Source organism: Nycticebus coucang, chromosome 19, assembly GCF_027406575.1.
Source record: "Nycticebus coucang isolate mNycCou1 chromosome 19, mNycCou1.pri, whole genome shotgun sequence".
NCBI classification, from domain to species: domain Eukaryota; kingdom Metazoa; phylum Chordata; class Mammalia; order Primates; family Lorisidae; genus Nycticebus; species Nycticebus coucang.
This window is the reverse complement of record NC_069798.1, coordinates 3,061,063-3,079,045: the sequence shown is the minus strand read 5'-3', so window position 1 is coordinate 3,079,045 and position 17,983 is coordinate 3,061,063. Positions and strand designations below refer to the sequence as shown.

General features: G+C 37.1%; 1 protein-coding gene across 2 annotated transcripts in view; it reads left to right on the top strand.

Annotated features, from left to right (window-relative positions):
* The window catches only part of VAPA (VAMP associated protein A), a 49,185-nt gene that overhangs the window by 20,087 nt on the left and 11,115 nt on the right, over nucleotides 1-17,983 (top strand). For both annotated transcript variants that reach the window (XM_053571136.1, XM_053571137.1), the window contains exons 2-4: nucleotides 7,893-8,045; nucleotides 11,408-11,511; nucleotides 11,926-12,006. In XM_053571136.1, coding sequence (XP_053427111.1) covers nucleotides 7,893-8,045; nucleotides 11,408-11,511; nucleotides 11,926-12,006 — 338 coding nt within the window. The remainder of the gene's footprint in view (nucleotides 1-7,892; nucleotides 8,046-11,407; nucleotides 11,512-11,925; nucleotides 12,007-17,983) is intronic.

Here is a 17,983-nt window from a genome sequence, read left to right as displayed (position 1 = left end):
ATTTCCAGTGTTCTATAAAATGGGAAACTTTATGTGGCAAAGTTGGTTGGAGAATTTTCTGAATCTGGGCTTCTATAATATAAATATTTATAGTTTTAAAAGACTTGCTTATTTTTTAAAATTTAAATAAAGAAAAGATAGCTTATAGTAGTTGTCTTTGATTTCAGTCTAAATGCAAGTTTAAACCTAATGTTTTTAGAGCTATTTATAATTTTTTTGAAATAGAAGTATGGTTTTTCCTTCCCATTTGGGGCATGTTTTTAAATTTGTCTTCTGCCTCCAACTAACACGTATGCCTTTATGCCTGTGACCACCATAGGAGAATGGAGTGATGCACGAGAGTACATTGTTAGACACTCACAGGACATCCCCCGTTTTCCTGCCTGGTTAATCTTCTGGATTAGAACTCAAGCGTGTCATCCAGGGACGCTGTCCCTCTCTTCATTGAGCAACAGAGTTTTTCTAGCAGAGGACAAAAGATGTATCACAAAGCTGTTGTGAGCTGAGAGAAGAGGTTTCAGATGAGAAGGAACTAGCATAAGAACTCTGGCAACATGAAAAAACAGGCTATTTTAATATCCTCAAAGGATGTTGAAATGTCAGGTATGGAATTCAGAATGTGGATGGCAAGAAAGAACAATGGGGTTGATGAGGAAGTTGAAAACCAGTACAAAGAAACAACAAAAATATTCAAGACATGAATGAAAAATTCACTGAAGATTTAGATAATATAAGAAAAAATGTGACAGAACTTCTAGGAATGAGTCATTTTGAAAATTTCAAAATAAAGTAGAAAGTTTTAGCAAGCCATGAGACCAAGAAGAAGAAACAGTTTCAGACCTTGAAGATTAGGCTTCCAGCTTAACTCAGTTAAGTCAAAAATGAAGAATGAAAGATTGAACAAGAATGAAAAATCTCTCTAAGAAAAATGGGACTATATAAAGTGAACGATAAGAATCAAATATCTCTGAGGGGGAAAAAGAAAAATTAAAAAGCATAGAAAATCGATTTGAGGGAATAATTCCCGATGTTGCTATAGATTTAGACGTGTGTATATAAGAAGGGCATCAGACACCTGGCAGATTGGTGGCAAACAGGACATCAAGGAATATAGTCATCAGTCTGGCCAAAGTCAAAATGAGGAGCTTATACCAGCTGTGAGACAGAAGCATCAAGTAACTTGAAACCCATCAGATTAACAGCAGACTTCTCAGTAGAAACCTTGCAATCAGAAGGGATTGGGGTTCCATTTTTAGTCTTAAATAGATTAACTGCCAGCCGAAAATTTTGTATCCTGCAAAATTGTTTTATAAAGGTGAGAAAAAGTAGTCTTTCCCAGACAAGCAAATGCTAAGGGAATTTGTCACCACTAGACCCGCCTTAGAAGAAATGCTTAAAAGAGCTTCATTTGTAAAAACACTCAAAGCTCTTATAAAACAGTAACACAAGGGAGAAAACAAGCAACTAGGTAACAATCAGCATGATGAACAGAACAGTATTTTATTTTTTTTTATTTTTTTGAGACAGTCTCACTATGTTGTCCTCGGTAGTACGCTATGGTGTTTGAGCAACCTCAAACTTTTGAGCTCAAGCGATTCTCTTGCCTCAGCCTCCCAAGTATCTACAGGTGCCCGCCACAATGCCTGGCTATTTTTTGTTGCACTTGCCATTGTTGTTTTAGCAGGCCTGGGCTGGGGTTTGAACCCGCCAGCTTCTGTGTATGTGGCTGGTGTCCTAGCTGCTGGGCTACAGGTGCCGAGCCAGAACAGTGTTTTAAACATCAGTACCAGCATTGACTATAAATGCACCACTTAAAAATATATATATTGGCTGAATGGATAAAAAGCCCAAATACATGCTGTCTCCGAGGAACCAATTTAACTTTTAAAGATTTTTATAGACTCAAGGTAAAGGGGTAAAAAAAAAAAATTATGCAAATGGAAACCGAAAGTGAGCAGGAGTATATATTTTTGTGTCAGATAAAACAGACTTTAAATCAGCAGTGGTTTAAAAAAGGCAATAAAGTATTATTATATAATCATAAAGGGATCAATTCAACAAGTCTTACATATTAACAGTCTTACACATACATGCACCTAGCACAAGAGCTCCCAGAGTCACAAAACAAAAGTACAAAAGTAGTTGTGGTTTTGGGCCATGAATTTTAAATCATTATAACTAGGCTCAACACATGTTTGGTTATTTATTCATTTATTTATTTTTTATTGAGACAGAGTCTCACTTTGTTACTCTTGGTAGAGTGCCATGGTATCATAGCTTACAGCAACCTCAAACTCTTAGGCTCAAGCGATTCTCTTGCCTCAGCCTCTAGAGTAGCTGTCAAACACATTTTTATTAATCAAAATAGGAACCATGACAATTGAACATATTGTTACCAGTGAGAGATAAGTGTTTATTCCTGTAGCATAAAAATCCGTCCTTTGGGATTCATTGAACTCTTAGAAAGCATTTTCTGCATCATGCTGGTCGTGGAAGCGTTTCCCCTGCAAAAAGTTGATGAGATGCAGTGAATCAGGTGTATATGGCAGGTGAGGCAAAACTTCATAACCCAATTCGTTCAATTTTTAAAGTGTTGGTTGTGCAGTGTGTGGTTGGGTGCTGTGGAGAAGAGTTGGGCGCTTTTTGTGGACTACTCCTGGCTATAGGTGTTGTAGTCCTTGGTGCCTCTCATAGATTTGCAGAGTGTACTTCTCGGATGTCACGGTTTCGCTGGGATTGAGAATGCTGTAGTGGATCAGACTGGCAGCAAACGGTGACTATGACCTTTTGGGTGCCAGTTTGGCTTTGGGAATGCTTTGGAGGTTCTTCTTGGTCTAACCACTTAGCCAGTTGCAACCAGTTGTTGTATAAAATCTACTTTTAACATCACAGTCCAGTCAAGAAATGGTTTGTTAAATTGTGTAGAATAAAAGAAGATGACACTTAAAGATGACGATTGTTCTGATTTTTGGTCAGTTCATGAGGCACCCACTTACTGAGCTTTTTCACCTTTGCAATTTGCTTCAGAAGCCAAACAACCTTAGAATTGTCAATGCTGAGTTCATTGGTAGCTTTTCATGTAGTTGTCAAAAGGATCAGCTTTCATGGTTGCTCTCAGTTGGTCATTGTCAACTTGTGATGGCCTTCATTACACTCCTCATCTTCAAAACTCTCTTCACTTTGCAAAACTTCTTGAACTATACGTTTGTTAGCAGTTCCTGAGGCAAATGCATTGTTGATGTTGTGAGTTGTCTGCTGCTTTTTGATCCATTTTGAACTATAATAAGAAAAATCACTCAAATTTTCTTTTTGTCTAACATTATTTCCCTACTCTAAATATAAAATAAATAGCAAATAATAAGTGATTAACAAAAAAATACAAAGTGAGAAATGCACATTAAAATGTGTAGTGTAACCACATTATCAAGAACGTATTCCAGGCCAAGTACGGTGGCTCATGCCTGTAATCCTAGCACTCCGGGAGGCTGAGGTGGGAGATTGCCTGAGCTCAAGACCAGCCTAAGCGAGAGCAAGACCCTGTCTCTGAAAATAGCCAGGCATTGTGCCCCTCGAGTCTCAGCTACTTGGGAGGCTGAGGCAAGAAAATCTCTTAAGCCCAAGGGTTTGAGGTTGCTGTGAGCTTTGATGCCATGGCATTCTACCCAGGGTTACAAAGTGAGACTCTGTCTCAAAAAAAAAAAAAAAAGTATTCCAGTATCAAATAGCAAATTTCAACAGTGCAAAAATTGCAGTTACTTTTGTACCAACCTGATAGATGTAAGGAAAGAAAGAAATAGCAGCATTTTAGTAGCCAGGAATTTCAGTATTCCACTGATAGAACTAGAGAAATCATCAGGGCAGTAAATCAACAGACCCTTGACTTAAATGGGACCTAATAGACATTTACAGAACATTCTACTCCAGATCTACAGAATAGCAGAATCTCATTAGCACATGGGACATTTTCCAAGATAGATAACAGGTTAGGCCACAAAACAAGTCTCAACAAAAATCAAAATGTTTCTTTGGAGACCATGGTGGAATAAAAACAGAAATTGCAAGAGGAACCACAAACAACGTAAGTACGTGGAAGTTAAACAATATGCTTTTGGATGATTCTTGGGTCAGTGATGAAATCAGAATGGAAATGTAGAATTGAATGATCCAGGTGACAGAAGTTTCCACATATCTCTGGGATATAGCAAAAGCAATGCTAAGAAGGATGTTTGTGACACTAAGTGGCTACATCAAAAAGATCACAAATTACCTACTATCACACCTTGAAGAACTGCAAAAAGTAGGACAGACCAAACCCAAAACTGGCAGAAGAAATAACAAATAATCAGAGCAGAACAAGATGAAATGGGCTCTCAAAACAAATACAAAGAATCAACAAAACAAAAAGGTAGTTCTTTGAAAAGATAAAGTCACTATACCATTAAGTAGATTAGTTGGAAATAGAAGAGAAGGGATTCACCTAAGATCAATCAGAAATGAAAGAGATGTTACCTACCACAGACATACAAATGTTCGGAGACTTACTATGAAAACTTTTATGCACATGAACATCTAAAGGAAATGGGTACAGTTTTGGAAACATGCAGCCTCCTATGCTTTAATCGGGAAGCAGTAAAATTCTGAACAGACCAGTAATGCATAGAAAGTTTAAAACAGTAATAACACCCCCCCCCCCCCCGCCAAAACAAGAAAAGCTGGGGTTCACAGCCAGATTCTGCCAGACCTATGAACTGGCACCTGTCCTGCTGAAACTGTTCCTTAACATTGAGAAAGGGAATCCTTCCTAACTCATTCTGTGAAGCCAGTGTCATCCTGATACCAACATTAGGAAAGGACACAACGAAATAAAAACTATAGATGAATGTCCCTTATGAACATAGATGTAAAAGTCCTCACCAAAACACTAGGAAACCGAACCAAATGACAGATTAAAAATATAATTCCCCATGGTCAAGTGGGCTTCATCCCAGGAATGCAAGGATGGTTCATCAGATACAAACCCAGAAATGTGAGTCACTATATAAACAGATTAAAAGCAAAAATCATATCATCATCTCAATAGATACAAAGAAAGCATTCAGTAAATCCAGCACCTGTTCATGATAAAAAGCCTCCGCAAAGAAGGCATAGAAGGGACATATACCTTAACATAATAAAAGCTGTATATGACATACCTACAGTCAACATTATACAGTGTGGAAAAGTTGAAAGCATTCTTCCTGAGAACCAGAATAAGACAAGGATGTCCACTGTCATTACTTTTGTTCCCTATAGTATTCAAAGTCCTAGCCAGAGAATTCAGGAAGGAGAAAGAAATTAAGAGCATCTAAATCTCGAAAGGGGAGGTTGAACTATTTCTTTATCAACAGTATGATCTTCTATATAGAAAACCCTAAAGACTCCATTAACAGACTCTTAGAATTGATAGATATATTCAGTAAAGTTTCAGGTTACAAAATTATACAAATCAGTAACATTTCTATATACTAATAACAGGAAAGCTGAGAATCAAATCAAGAACTCAATACATTGCCAACAGCTGTAAAGAAAGATGCCTAGGACTATACTTCACCAAGAAGGTAAAAGATCTTTGCAAGGAGAACTGTGAAACACCTATGTTTTTCAACATCTATGATGAAAGAAATCACAGATGACACAAATAAATGGAAGACCATCCCATGCTCATGGATTAGGAGAATCAACATTGTTAAAATGTCCACACTGCCCAAAGTGATTCACGGATTCAGTGCAATTCCAATGTCACTTTTTAAGAACAATCCTAAACTTTATGTGGAACTGAAAACGAGTCCAAGTAACCAAAACACTTCTAAGTGAAAACAATAAATCTGAAGGCATCACGTTATCTGACTTCCAATTGTATATACTACAGGCCTGTAGTAACCGAAAGAGCATGATACTGGTATTAAGATAGATACTCAGACAATGGAACAGAACAGAGAACCCAGAAATAAATCCATACACCTACAACCAGTTTTTCAACAAAGCAGGCAGAAACATACACTGGGGCAAGGACACTCTATTTGATAAATGGTGCTGGGAAATCGCAGAGCTACATGCAGAAAAATGAAACTATATCCCTCTCTCTCACTAAATGTAAAAATTAACTCAAGATGGATTAAAGATTCAAATGTAATACGTGAAATCATAAAAATTCTAGAAGGTAACATAGAAAGATCTCCTCTGTACATTGGCATAGGCAAAGAATTTAGGGACTAAGACTCCAAAAGCAACTGCAAAAGTAAATGGGACTTAATTAAACTTAAAATGTTTTTGCACAATGAACTAGACAATCCACACAATGGGATAAAATACTTGCAAACTGTACTTCCAACAAAGAACTAAGATCCACTATCAATTGAAAACCCAAACCAGCAAGAAAAGAAAAAAAAAAACCTATCAACAAGTGGGTGAAAGACATGAACAGTTTTATTTTCTAAAGAAGATACAGACAAATGACCAACAAACATGAAAATATACTCAACATCAGTAATCAAAGAAATGTCTAAGTTAAAACCAGAATGGGATACCACCTTACTGCTGTCAGAAACGGCCATTGTTAAAAAGTCAAAAAACAAGAAACGGTGGTACATAGGTGGTAAAAAAGGAATGCTTATGCCTATTGGTGAGAATGTAATCTAGTGTAACCTCTGTGGAAAACAGTATGGAGATTCTTAAAAGAGCTTCAAGTAGACCCACCATTTTGATCCCCCAATCTCACTGGTGAGTGTCCACCCAACAGGAAAGACACCTGCACCTGAGTATCTGTCACAGCACAAGTCACAGTTGCAAAGATAGGGAGTCAACCTAAGTGTCCATCAGTTGATGAGTGGATAAAGAAAATTTGGTGTGGCACTCACACACACACACACACAACTAAACCACAAAAAGGCATGAAATAATGTCTTCTGTAGCAGTTTGCATGGAACTGGAGACTTATGCTAAGTGAAATATCTCAAGGGTGGAGAAACAGATACACATTCTTACTTACAAGTGGGAACTGAGCAAGAGGTACATGATCATAAAATGCCATAATAGACATGGAAAACTAAGAAGGGCGGAGAGAGGGAGGGAAATGAGGACTAAAAATCCTCCTGTCTGTACATTGTACACTATTGTGACGATGGGTACGCTGAAATGCTTGGCTTTAGCATTATGTGTGATTCTTCCACGCAACAAAAAACATGTACTTCCTAAATCTACTGACGCATACATATCTAAAAATTGAAACCTGCAACTGACTTCAGGCATTTTAACCACTAACAAGAATAGTTAAAGTTAACACTCATTTAGTTGTTTAACTTAATCCGCATAATCTAACTTTAGGCTTTCCTTTAACCAAAAGCAAAGTATTAATCTCCCCAGCCCTCCCTGCCCCCTTCATTCCTACTTTTTGAAAACTGAGGTTCTGCTGGTTTAATAGGCAGGAATGGTTATTTGGGTACAGAGCCAGCACTTAAAAACTTCGTCTCTAGTGTATATTGCACAATACATGTAATAAACAACAAATATGTGAGTGAATGAACGGATTAAACCTGATAAAGATGAAGCAGGAACTCTTCAAAGGGTTTGCAGACCACTGGAAAACTCTGACATTTCCAGTAATGTGGTAAGAACATACTGTAAGAATGCAATTGTAGATGTATTTCATAGTTTGAAACTTTCAAAAGCCTTTCTTTGACAGAACTAATACATATTTGCTGTAGGAATTTTGTGAAATACGGTAAAGAATGCAGAAGAAAATATGGCTTGAGTACGTCTACCACCTTGAGAAAGGCACTACTTGGTGTACATTCAGTTTTGAATTTTTTTTTGTGAATTAAATTTTTTTTCTCTTTAATATTTGAACCTTACAGGCCCCTTTACAGATGTAGTCACTACAAATCTTAAGTTGCGAAATCCGTCTGATAGAAAAGTGTGTTTCAAAGTGAAGACTACAGCACCTCGCCGGTACTGTGTGAGGCCCAACAGTGGAATTATTGACCCAGGGTCGACTGTGACTGTTTCAGGTAGCACATCATGTCCTGAATATATGTAATTTTAGTTTTGAAATTTTAGGATTGTTTAATTTGGTTTAAGTAGGTGGGTTACCGTTGGAGGGAGGGAAATAAGGAAGATGTTTGTTACTGTACCATATGCTAACTGTTGAGGAAAATCTCTCACCCTCATCTTGTGTGGGGGAGTATTTGTAAGTACTTATTGATAAGTATTCTTCAAAATTTTATATTTAGCTTTTGTTTCTCCCCACTGCATTTTATCTGTGAAAATAACATCATTATTGTTATTGGTCATTCTCATTTAGATAGACTTTGTTACGTATTGCCTGCAGCTGTAGAGGTGTTGTAATTCTGCTTTAAAAAGGACAGTGCCTTTTTTTTGCCTATTGTATCAAATCTGGTGAGCTTTTAGGCCTTTCATTGTAAATGCCAGCAGTGTCCTGCACTTGACAACTTTTTGTTACTGTGTATCTTTTCTTGTAAATGAAGTATGCTTGACTCCTGTCACATATGGCATTCCTTACCCCTGTTGTAGAACCTATGCTGGTGCCATAGTTAATGCCCTGCACACACCGTTCCTTTTTTCCCTTAGATAGTCCCTTACATTTCCAAGGACAATGCTCCTTAACTGTATTTAACATAGCTGGGAAATAGGGAGCAGGTATGAGAGTGTATGTGGTTCCATCTTGGGAGAAACCTTCAGCCTCACACAGAGACTGTTATTACTCACTTTTTCTTTATGGCAGTAGTTCTCATCTCCCACTTAGTGTTGTGATGACATGGGGAGCTTAAACACACTGGGGTTCATCTCTCAGATCAGAATCTCTGGAGTCATGGCTTAGAAATGTGTATGTTAACTACAACAACAACAGAATTACTTTACTGTTTGATCCTCACAAGTAATTCTAAAATATTGCAATTGTGTCAGTTTTCTAATTTTCAAAGCCACAGCAGATTAAAATAGCAAATTATATAGAGAATGGGAACCTGGAGCAGGCCCCTTGAGAATATTGGGAGGTGGAACCTGACTGCAAGGGCAGTGAAGGACAGACCATACAGTTCTTGGTGACGTTAAATCCTCCCTCAGTAGATACAGCCCCAAACTCAAGAGCTAGGAGGCTCTGCAAAAGATGTTCTTAGGGGGTCTTAATGGTCAGATGGCCAGGAAGGAGTCCTTCTGTGTGTGTTTGCTTGGTCCAGTTCATCAGTTCTTGGGGAAGATGGATGGTAAATAAGATAAAGGAAGCAATGCATACATTCTAGATGTTGCTTCCTGTATCTTTAAGCCTTTAGTTAAATTGGAAGACAGGATTATTTTAGTCCACATGGTATAGATAGTTATATACCTAGGAATCCACAAAACTATTACAGAATAACTTTCTGAGGGTTCCAGATTGCCGAAGTTTCATTACATTAATTTTTCTTAAGAAAATTTATATTTTTCAATATAATTCCCCCTTATAAACCATGAACCCAACTGGCTTATTGAAAACTCTAAAATTAGTTAATAATTACATAGCGTGCTCTCAGATTCCTCTCCTCCAATTTGAATTTAACCTTTTCTGGTTTTTAGTGTAGTATCTTTCAGTTTAAGGAGTCATTCATCTCTGCTTCCTCCAGCAACCTTCTCTGATTCTCTGTTCCACATGTTCATTTATTTTTTCCCTCTGTCCCATTAGCACTTAGTCTTATAGATTTGCTCTTTCGATTTGTACATATTTATATTTTTGAGATTGCCTTTCTCGTTACATAGTTTGCATCCTTAGAGTATAACTGTCATAAGGTTAACATGTGTGAAGCTTTTTTTTTTTTTTTTTGAGACAGGGTTTGCCCTTTGTAGCCATTGGTAGAGCGCTCTGGTGTCATAGCTCACAGCAATCTCCAGCTCGTGGGCTTTAGTGACTCTTTTGCCCCAGCCTCCCGAGTAGCTGGAACTCCAGGCGCCTGCAGCAACTTGCTCTTGCTCAGACTGGTCTCGAACCTGTGAGCTCAGGCAGTCCACCCTCCTCAGCCTCCCAGAGAGCTAGGATTACAGGCCTGAGCCACCATGACTGGCTTGTTTGAAGCTTTTTATTCACAAATTTTTGATTCATAACGATTAGCCTCTGGTGACTGCTCAGAGTTGTTAATGGAATATTACTGTGCCGTCTCTGCCTTCTGAGGCATGTATCCTGGTGCATTTTCTGCTGCTATTATGTATTGACACCTTGAAAAAATATTTTTAGCCATGATAGGAGTTATGGACTTTTCATACATATTTTATGAATAAGATTTCTTTTTCTTGAGACAGTATCTCTCTATCACCTTAGGTAAAGTGCTGTGGTGTCATCGTAGTTCACGGCAGCCTCACACTCTTGGGCTCAGGTTAACCTTTTGCCTCAGCCTCCAGAGTAGCTGGAACTATAGGCATGTACTGCTATACCCAGCCAGATTTTCTGTTTTTAGTAGACACATGGTCTCACTCTTGCTTAGGCTGGTCTTGAACTTCTGAGGTCAAGCAGTCTGCCCGCCTCGGCCTCCCAGAGTGCTACAATTACAGGCATGAGCCACTGCACCTGGCCTGAGACTTTCTTACATAATTGTTTGTTTTGATATATCTTAGAAATAATCTAAATATTAGCAGCTAAATTTTTATAATACCATGTACATATTTTATATATTGTTGATTTATTCTTTATAATCTCTTATATTGGATTTATGTTACATATGTTTAACATGACTTCTAACCATACAGAGCCTTAAAAAACCTAAACCAAAAATCATAAATTGTTAGAAAAAAATTTGGGACTGCGAATACATTATAGAGATGAAGAGGCTATTTATATACTTCGTATTCTTAAAAAATTTAAACAGATTTTTGAACTCCTGAATAGATGTTTATTTAAACTTCATTTTAGAAAAATTCGTTGTATTAAAACATTAATACATGGTAGTGTTTCTTTCAATTATCATGCATTTCTTCTTTAAATACCCCCGTTATCTACTTTTAAGTATCATGGAATACTCAAATGAAACCTAAATTCATGTGATACTAAACATCTAGATTTATCAACAACTAGTAGTTTTAACTAGATTTAATCTGAGCTTGTGGGCATTATAGTAATTGCAGGCAAAGTTTTAAAATGTTCACAAACTAAGTTTAGAGATGGTAGTCATTCATATTTATTTTTTAATAGCCATTTGTTATTTTGTGGGTTGTTAAAGACTTAGTAAATCAGAAAGGTGGAGAAATTAAAAATAATTAGAATCCTAATTCAGTGTTTGGTTTCTTGAACCATCCTTGGTTTTCTTTAAATTAGCATATTAGTGAATGAGATAAGAGGTTTGATATACAAATACAGAAGAAATGTAATATATCCTTTCTTCTTATTTAGTAATGCTACAGCCGTTTGACTATGACCCGAATGAAAAGAGTAAACACAAGTTTATGGTACAGACAATTTTTGCTCCACCTAATACTTCAGATATGGAAGCTGTGGTAAGTATAGAAGTTGAACAGAATTTATTTTGGGGAATGTCGTTTTAAATACTAGCTTTGTTTAGTGCTCAATAGAGCAACTTAATTTTTAGAAATTTAAAGTTAAATATTTAAGTCTATTCCTTATAGATAATCCTGACTTAATTTCAAGAATGAAAGATTTTTAAAACAGTATTTTTAGAAACAATTTAGAAATGCTACTACTAAGAAGAAAGCCCTGTGATGGCCAATGTTGTGAGTGTGATTTTAATGGACATCAGCAGATAATGATGGCCAGGTGATCAATACAGAGTGCTGTCGTGTATCTTAGCTGAGACAAGCAGCTGTCCTCACTTTTTATTTGTCCATTGGGGTGAAACCTGTTTGCCACAATTATACCTTCTATGTCTTATGTTTGGTGTTGTTTATTTTTAGTGGAAAGAGGCAAAACCTGATGAATTAATGGATTCCAAATTGAGATGTGTATTTGAAATGCCCAATGAAAATGATAAATTGGTAAGTAGGAAAATGTAAGAAAATAGGAAGCTGTTGAGTTCTCAGTTTCTTTGGTTAATTTTGGTTCTGGTTTTGGCCTTGGGGGTGTGTGTGTATGTGATGACTGTCACATAATTCTCCGTGTTTAAGTTTTTAAAAATCTGATTTACTTTTTTTTTTTTTTAAATTTTATAGCATTTTGTTTATGTCTAATAAGAAAGAAATACTCCTAGGTCTGAACTTCGTGATGGAGAAGCATCATTTAATTCTACTGAGTTTTGCCACATAAACCATTTAAGTTCTTTTTTAGTATGAGACGTGTATACATAAATAAAATAAAGGATAACAACGTCTTTTTGGCTACTATATAACAGCAGTCTGAGTTTACAAGTTTTAATTTACAGGGAAAATTTATAACAGGTTTAGCTATTTGTAGGTATTTTGGTCACTTTGGTTTTTGGTCAAAATCCATCTAATTTGCTTTAGTAAGTTTTATAGTTTGTTAATTAGTGTGAGGCAAATATAATTTGAGAATCTGAGGGTTATGTATGTGTAGTTAAACAAAATTAGTAGTCTGTGAATGTATAGGGTAGGTTGTGGTCACTTTCTTTTTCTTCTGGTTTGCAGATTTTAGTGTGTGTCTGCGCTTTAATATATACAGCAATATGGACAAGTAGAATTGTTTAGCACAATTTGTTCATAATCTGATGTGACTCTTGACATGATCTGGAGTCCATTTGCTCTATTGAAAAGTAAATATGAGGCTGGGTATAGTGGTTAATGCTGAGTAATCCCAGCACTTTTGGAGGCTGAGGTGGGTCAATTGAGGCCAGGAGTTAAGAGACCAGCCTAGGCACTGTAGTGGAGATCCATCTGTACAAAAAAACTTTGGGCCTGGCCTGATGGTTTACACCTGTAATTTTAGCACTCTGGGAGGCCAGTGTGGTAGAATTGCTTGAGCTCAGTAGTTTGAAACTAGCCTTCTCAAGAGCAAGATCCCCATTTCTACCAAAAAGAAAAAATAGAAAACATTCCCTGGGTGTGATAGCATGCCTATAGTCCCAACTACTGAGGCAGGAGGATCTTGTGAGCCTGGGAGTGTGAGATTGCAACTGCAGTGAGTTATGATGGTGCCACTGCATTCTAACCAAAGTGACAGAGCAAGAGTCTGTCTGAAAAAAAGAAAGAAGACTTTTTATTTACTTATTTGTTTTTTAAAGAGTAGGTAGCACATGACTAGCTACTTTACATGTTGAGGTGCAGGAGTGCTGCTTGAGCCCAGGTGTTTGAGGTTGCAGTGAGCTATGATAATGTCACTGCATCCTACCCTAGGAGACAGAGCAAGACCCTCCCTCAAAAGTGAACATGGTGGATTAAATACATGGGCTCAATTATTGTGTTGCTCTCTCAAGATAAACTTACATGAAAAAGTCCCTGAATGGTGATTAGGTGTTGACCAAATTATTTATTGAATTTTAAAAGTCCCTTTTTAAGAGATTTTGAGGTATTTGCCCAAAGCAAAAAATGTTGATGCACATATTTTTATTGTAAAGTGAGGGTTATTTGGCATGTTTATGCTTCCCATTGGGAGTTTTATTTCTCTTTTGGCTAGGCTGTCAGGAAGCTAGTAGCTTGCATAGCTCTTATTATGGGAACCAAGAAAACATAACAGCACATTGTCTAGAGTGACTTTAAAAAAAAATTGGGTATTTTCTCATTTAGAGTTTTATGTCTTTTTTTAAATAATAATTTAATAAACATGGATCTGTATTTCATTTGGGCTTCTATTATACTCTGGATTATAGTCTGAAAAGGGCTGGAACCTAGGGATTTGATACTGCTGATTAAGAGCAACTCTTCACTGTTTTAGAAGTCAGACCAGAAGTTGATAGAAATGTTATGACTACAGTTGAGGCTAGCCATTTACCACCTCTGGCGGGAGAACAGCAGGTGTGCCTTCCTATAGGTATAGCCCAGAATAATGCAAAGAAGCGGTTTTGGATCTGCTTTAGTGCTTGACAGTTCCTGAAGGAAGTTCTCAGAATTCTGCACTATGGAACACAAGCAGAGTTAGTAGTTTGGACCTGGAACTTCTCAGCGCAAGTATTATTAGTAACATAAAGGCCATTCGGTACCTTCAGAGTACTCAGGGAATGTCTGATTCTGGGCCTTGACCAGCTAGGTGCAGATTATAGTTTTCACTAATAGAATTACTTGGATTTGTATATTAAGTTGAAGGGAGTATCTGCTAAAGACAGTGACTTGCTAAAAAATTCATTTTGGAAAATTTTAAGTACCTGGAATAATAATATAGTACAGTGAACCTCTGTGAGTCTGTGACTAGCTTTAATAGTCACCAGTTTGTGGTCAATCTTAATACATCTAAATCCCATTATCTCCCATCTCACATATTTTTTAAGGCAAATCTCAGACATCATATAGTTTCATCTGTAACTATTTCAACATACATCATTCAAAGTACTTTAAAAAAAGGATAAAATAGTTTTAATGATAATAACATTATTATACCTTTAAAAATGTAATATGTCATTAATATTAAACTAGGCAGCATTCACATTTGTCTGAAAAATGTTATTTTAATTTTTTTTTTTTTTTTTTTTTTTGAGACAGTCTCACTATGTCGCCCTCAGTGGAGTGCTGTGGCATCACAGCTCACAGCAACCTCAAACTCCTGGGCTTAAGCGATTCTCTTGCCTCAGCCTCCCAAGTAACTGGGGCTACAGGTGCCTGCCACAACGCTTGGCTATTTTTTTGTTGTAGTTGTCATTGTTGTTTGGCAGGCCTGGCCTGGGTTTGAATCCGCCAGCTCTGATATTATGTGGCTGGCGCCCTAGCTGCTGAGCCACAGGCGCGAGCCTGTGGTTTGATTGTTTTGCAGTTTGTTTGAATTGAGATCAAAATAATTACTGCTATTGGATGACATGTTTCTTTCTTAGTCTGTAGGTTCCCCCTCTGTTTTTTCTTGCACATTTTAAAGAAACTAGGTTTGCCTATAGATTCTCCATAGACTAGAGTTTGCTTCATTTAACTTCTTCCCTGTTCTTGGTATTGCCTGTAGTTGAAAGTTCTAGATGAGTGGCTCTCATCCAGGGACAGTCGATTTGCTCATCTAGGGCCAGTGACTCAAGATAGTTTTGATTTTTACAACTGAAGGGTGGAGAGGAGTGCTATATGCATCTCTCTAAGAGTTGGAGGCTAGGATGCTGCTCAACTTTCTCCTGTGTACAGGGCAGCGCCCGCAATAAAGAATTATCTGGTGTAAAATGTCAGTAGAGATTGAGAAAATACGACCTAGATCAACTAATTTATTTATAGTTGCAAAATACTGATATTCTGTCATTTCTCCTTCTTATACTGCTTGAATAATTGTGTAAAGAGAAACTTGTGTTTGTCTGTATTTGGTTATTCAGTGATAGAGTTTATAAGGACAGGGTAAATGGCCGAGTCTCTTCAATTACAGGTTTTTTTAAAAACTGAGTTGGTTTGCAAGTATCCCTCTGGTGATGTACGGTCTTCCTCCCTCCCTCCCTTCCTCCTTACTTCGTATATTGTTTTTTTTTTTTTTTTTTGTAGAGACAGAGTCTCACTTTATGGCCCTCGGTAGAGTGCCGTGGCGTCACACGGCTCACAGCAACCTCCAAATCCTTGGGCTTAGGCGATTCTCTTGCCTCAGCCTCCCGAGTAGCTGGGACTACAGGCGCCCGCCACAATGCCCGGCTATTTTTTTGTTGCAGTTTGGCCGGGGCTGGGCTCGAACCCGCCACCCTCGGCATATGGGGCCGGCACCCCACCCGCTGAGCCACAGGCGCACTCCTGGATTCATACGTTTGGTTGGTATTTATGGTCGTCAGTCAGATTGCCTGGTAAAGAGGCTCTTTTGAGTTGGTTTGAGTTCTTTTGACCCAAATACCCTTTGGTAATTTTCTCCATGACTAGTATGGCAAGATTTTTCCAGGCCCAGAACTGGACTCAGCCATTTCTTCAAGAAGCACTGGCCCATTTCAGTGGGAGGTGGTATTTAAGGACCACAGTCTGGGTCCTGGGACAATATTAATTTTTAACTTCCTTTATTTATTTATTTATTTATTTTGGATTAATTTTTAAAATTTTGTCAATTTCTTTTGACCAAGATTAGAATCATTTGTCATTTGAAGGCACTTTTTCAAACGGTAAAATTTTAATGATAAAATTATGTCAACAGCATATAGAATGACATGAATTATTTTATTTCTTGTGGTAACGATTGCATTTTGTGGTTGGGATATGTTCTTGAAGATCTTGGATAATTCAAAAACGTGCAAAATCCAACACTGATTCTTAGAGAATGGGCAGGTACTTTTGTGATGCAGTATTTCACTGTAGCGGTATGGCTTAGGATTTTCGTGGCTCACCAGCTATTATGATTTTTGATGGATATTTTTAAGAGTTTCGAGTTCACATTTCAAGTGTTTTGTGTAAAATTAGACTTTTGAAGCTTTCATTATTACTGTTTGAAATTGATATAATTGAAGGGGGCAAAAGTTGTATCTATATTACAAGATGTCCCTAAAGTCACCATACATTTAAGGAAGATTGGAAATTGTAGCTAATGTATCTTTATTTACAAAGTATCATTATAAAATTTAACAAAATATTTACAAAGTAGTCTTTACATGTTAGCCATCTCTTCATAAAATTTTGTAATGAATCTTTTGTAAATAAAGGCATATTTAGCTACAATTGCCCATTTTCCCCATATATGGGGACTTCAGGAGCACCCCATAAATACAGGCTAGAGGTGGCTTTAATTGACTTTATATATTAAAAAGAAGAGAGGCTAAAACAGCTGTGTTTTTATAAGGCAGTTGTTTCCTAGTGTATTAGGTTGGAAGAATTCTGTGATCAAGTGAATTTGGAAAAGTACTGTAAATTCTGTGTCTCTCAAAGGAAGTCGTCATATTTGCATATTAAAATCCCCAAGAAGAAATAAGATTATCCGTCATTTCCTTTTTGTTTAATATAACCTAATTAACTTATGAAATATGTGTCCTGAAGAATACACTTTTGGGAATATTGCTCCTACTTAAACTACCCCTGTCACTGACTTGCGGATTCTACAGCAGATGTTAATTATGGAGAAACAGGTTTAGATTCAGCGCAGCCTCGCACAGATCCAGTTCTGTTGTTAGTTGACTGTGCGACAAGTCATCAGTTTAATGTGGCATTTCTTAGGGAAAATATGAAGCCTTCAAATACCAAATCTGAAGTCTTCATGATAGTACAAAATACATAAAGTTTTTATTTCTTTATAGTAAAAAGATGAAATCTTTTCTATGTAAAAATCCATACAGAATTGTTTTGAGTATGGAGAGCCATTCAGCGTGTTCCCTGTGGTTTTAGTAGCTGGAAGGAAATGATACTGAAGTGCTGTTTTACAAAGTGAAGGTTCTCTGAGTTATTAGTTCTGGCTAGGTATTAACAAAATACTTAAATGTCCATCTGGCGGTGGGGTTACTTTTGATGTTTTATGTCCTACTCAATTTTTTGTGTTCAATGCTAAAAATGTGTTGAGGCCCTACGTTTTCTAAATTTCTTAAACGTATTGCATTTCATTGATGTCCTTCATCTAATATCTGAGGGTGACCTGTTTTTCAAGAAATAACACTGATTTGTGTTAATGAAGATGGAAGGACTGTAAAGAACAGGGATTTCAGGGATCTTCAGCAGTTTTTTTTTGTTGTTGTTAAATGTACATTATTTTTTAGTTGAGACAGAGACTAGGTGGTATATCAGTAAATATTGTGGAGTCTTCCTACTTTTTGTATAATACAATATCATTGCCTCTGTTAAATGAATATGAGAAGATAGAGAACTATGGAGTTAATGGTTTTCTAACTAGAATGTCATATGAGTCTCTAAATTTGTTTATTGGCCTGGGTATGTGTGTGTATAGGTATGTGTGTATTAGGCAGGGGTTTATTAAAAGTGTTCGCAGTGA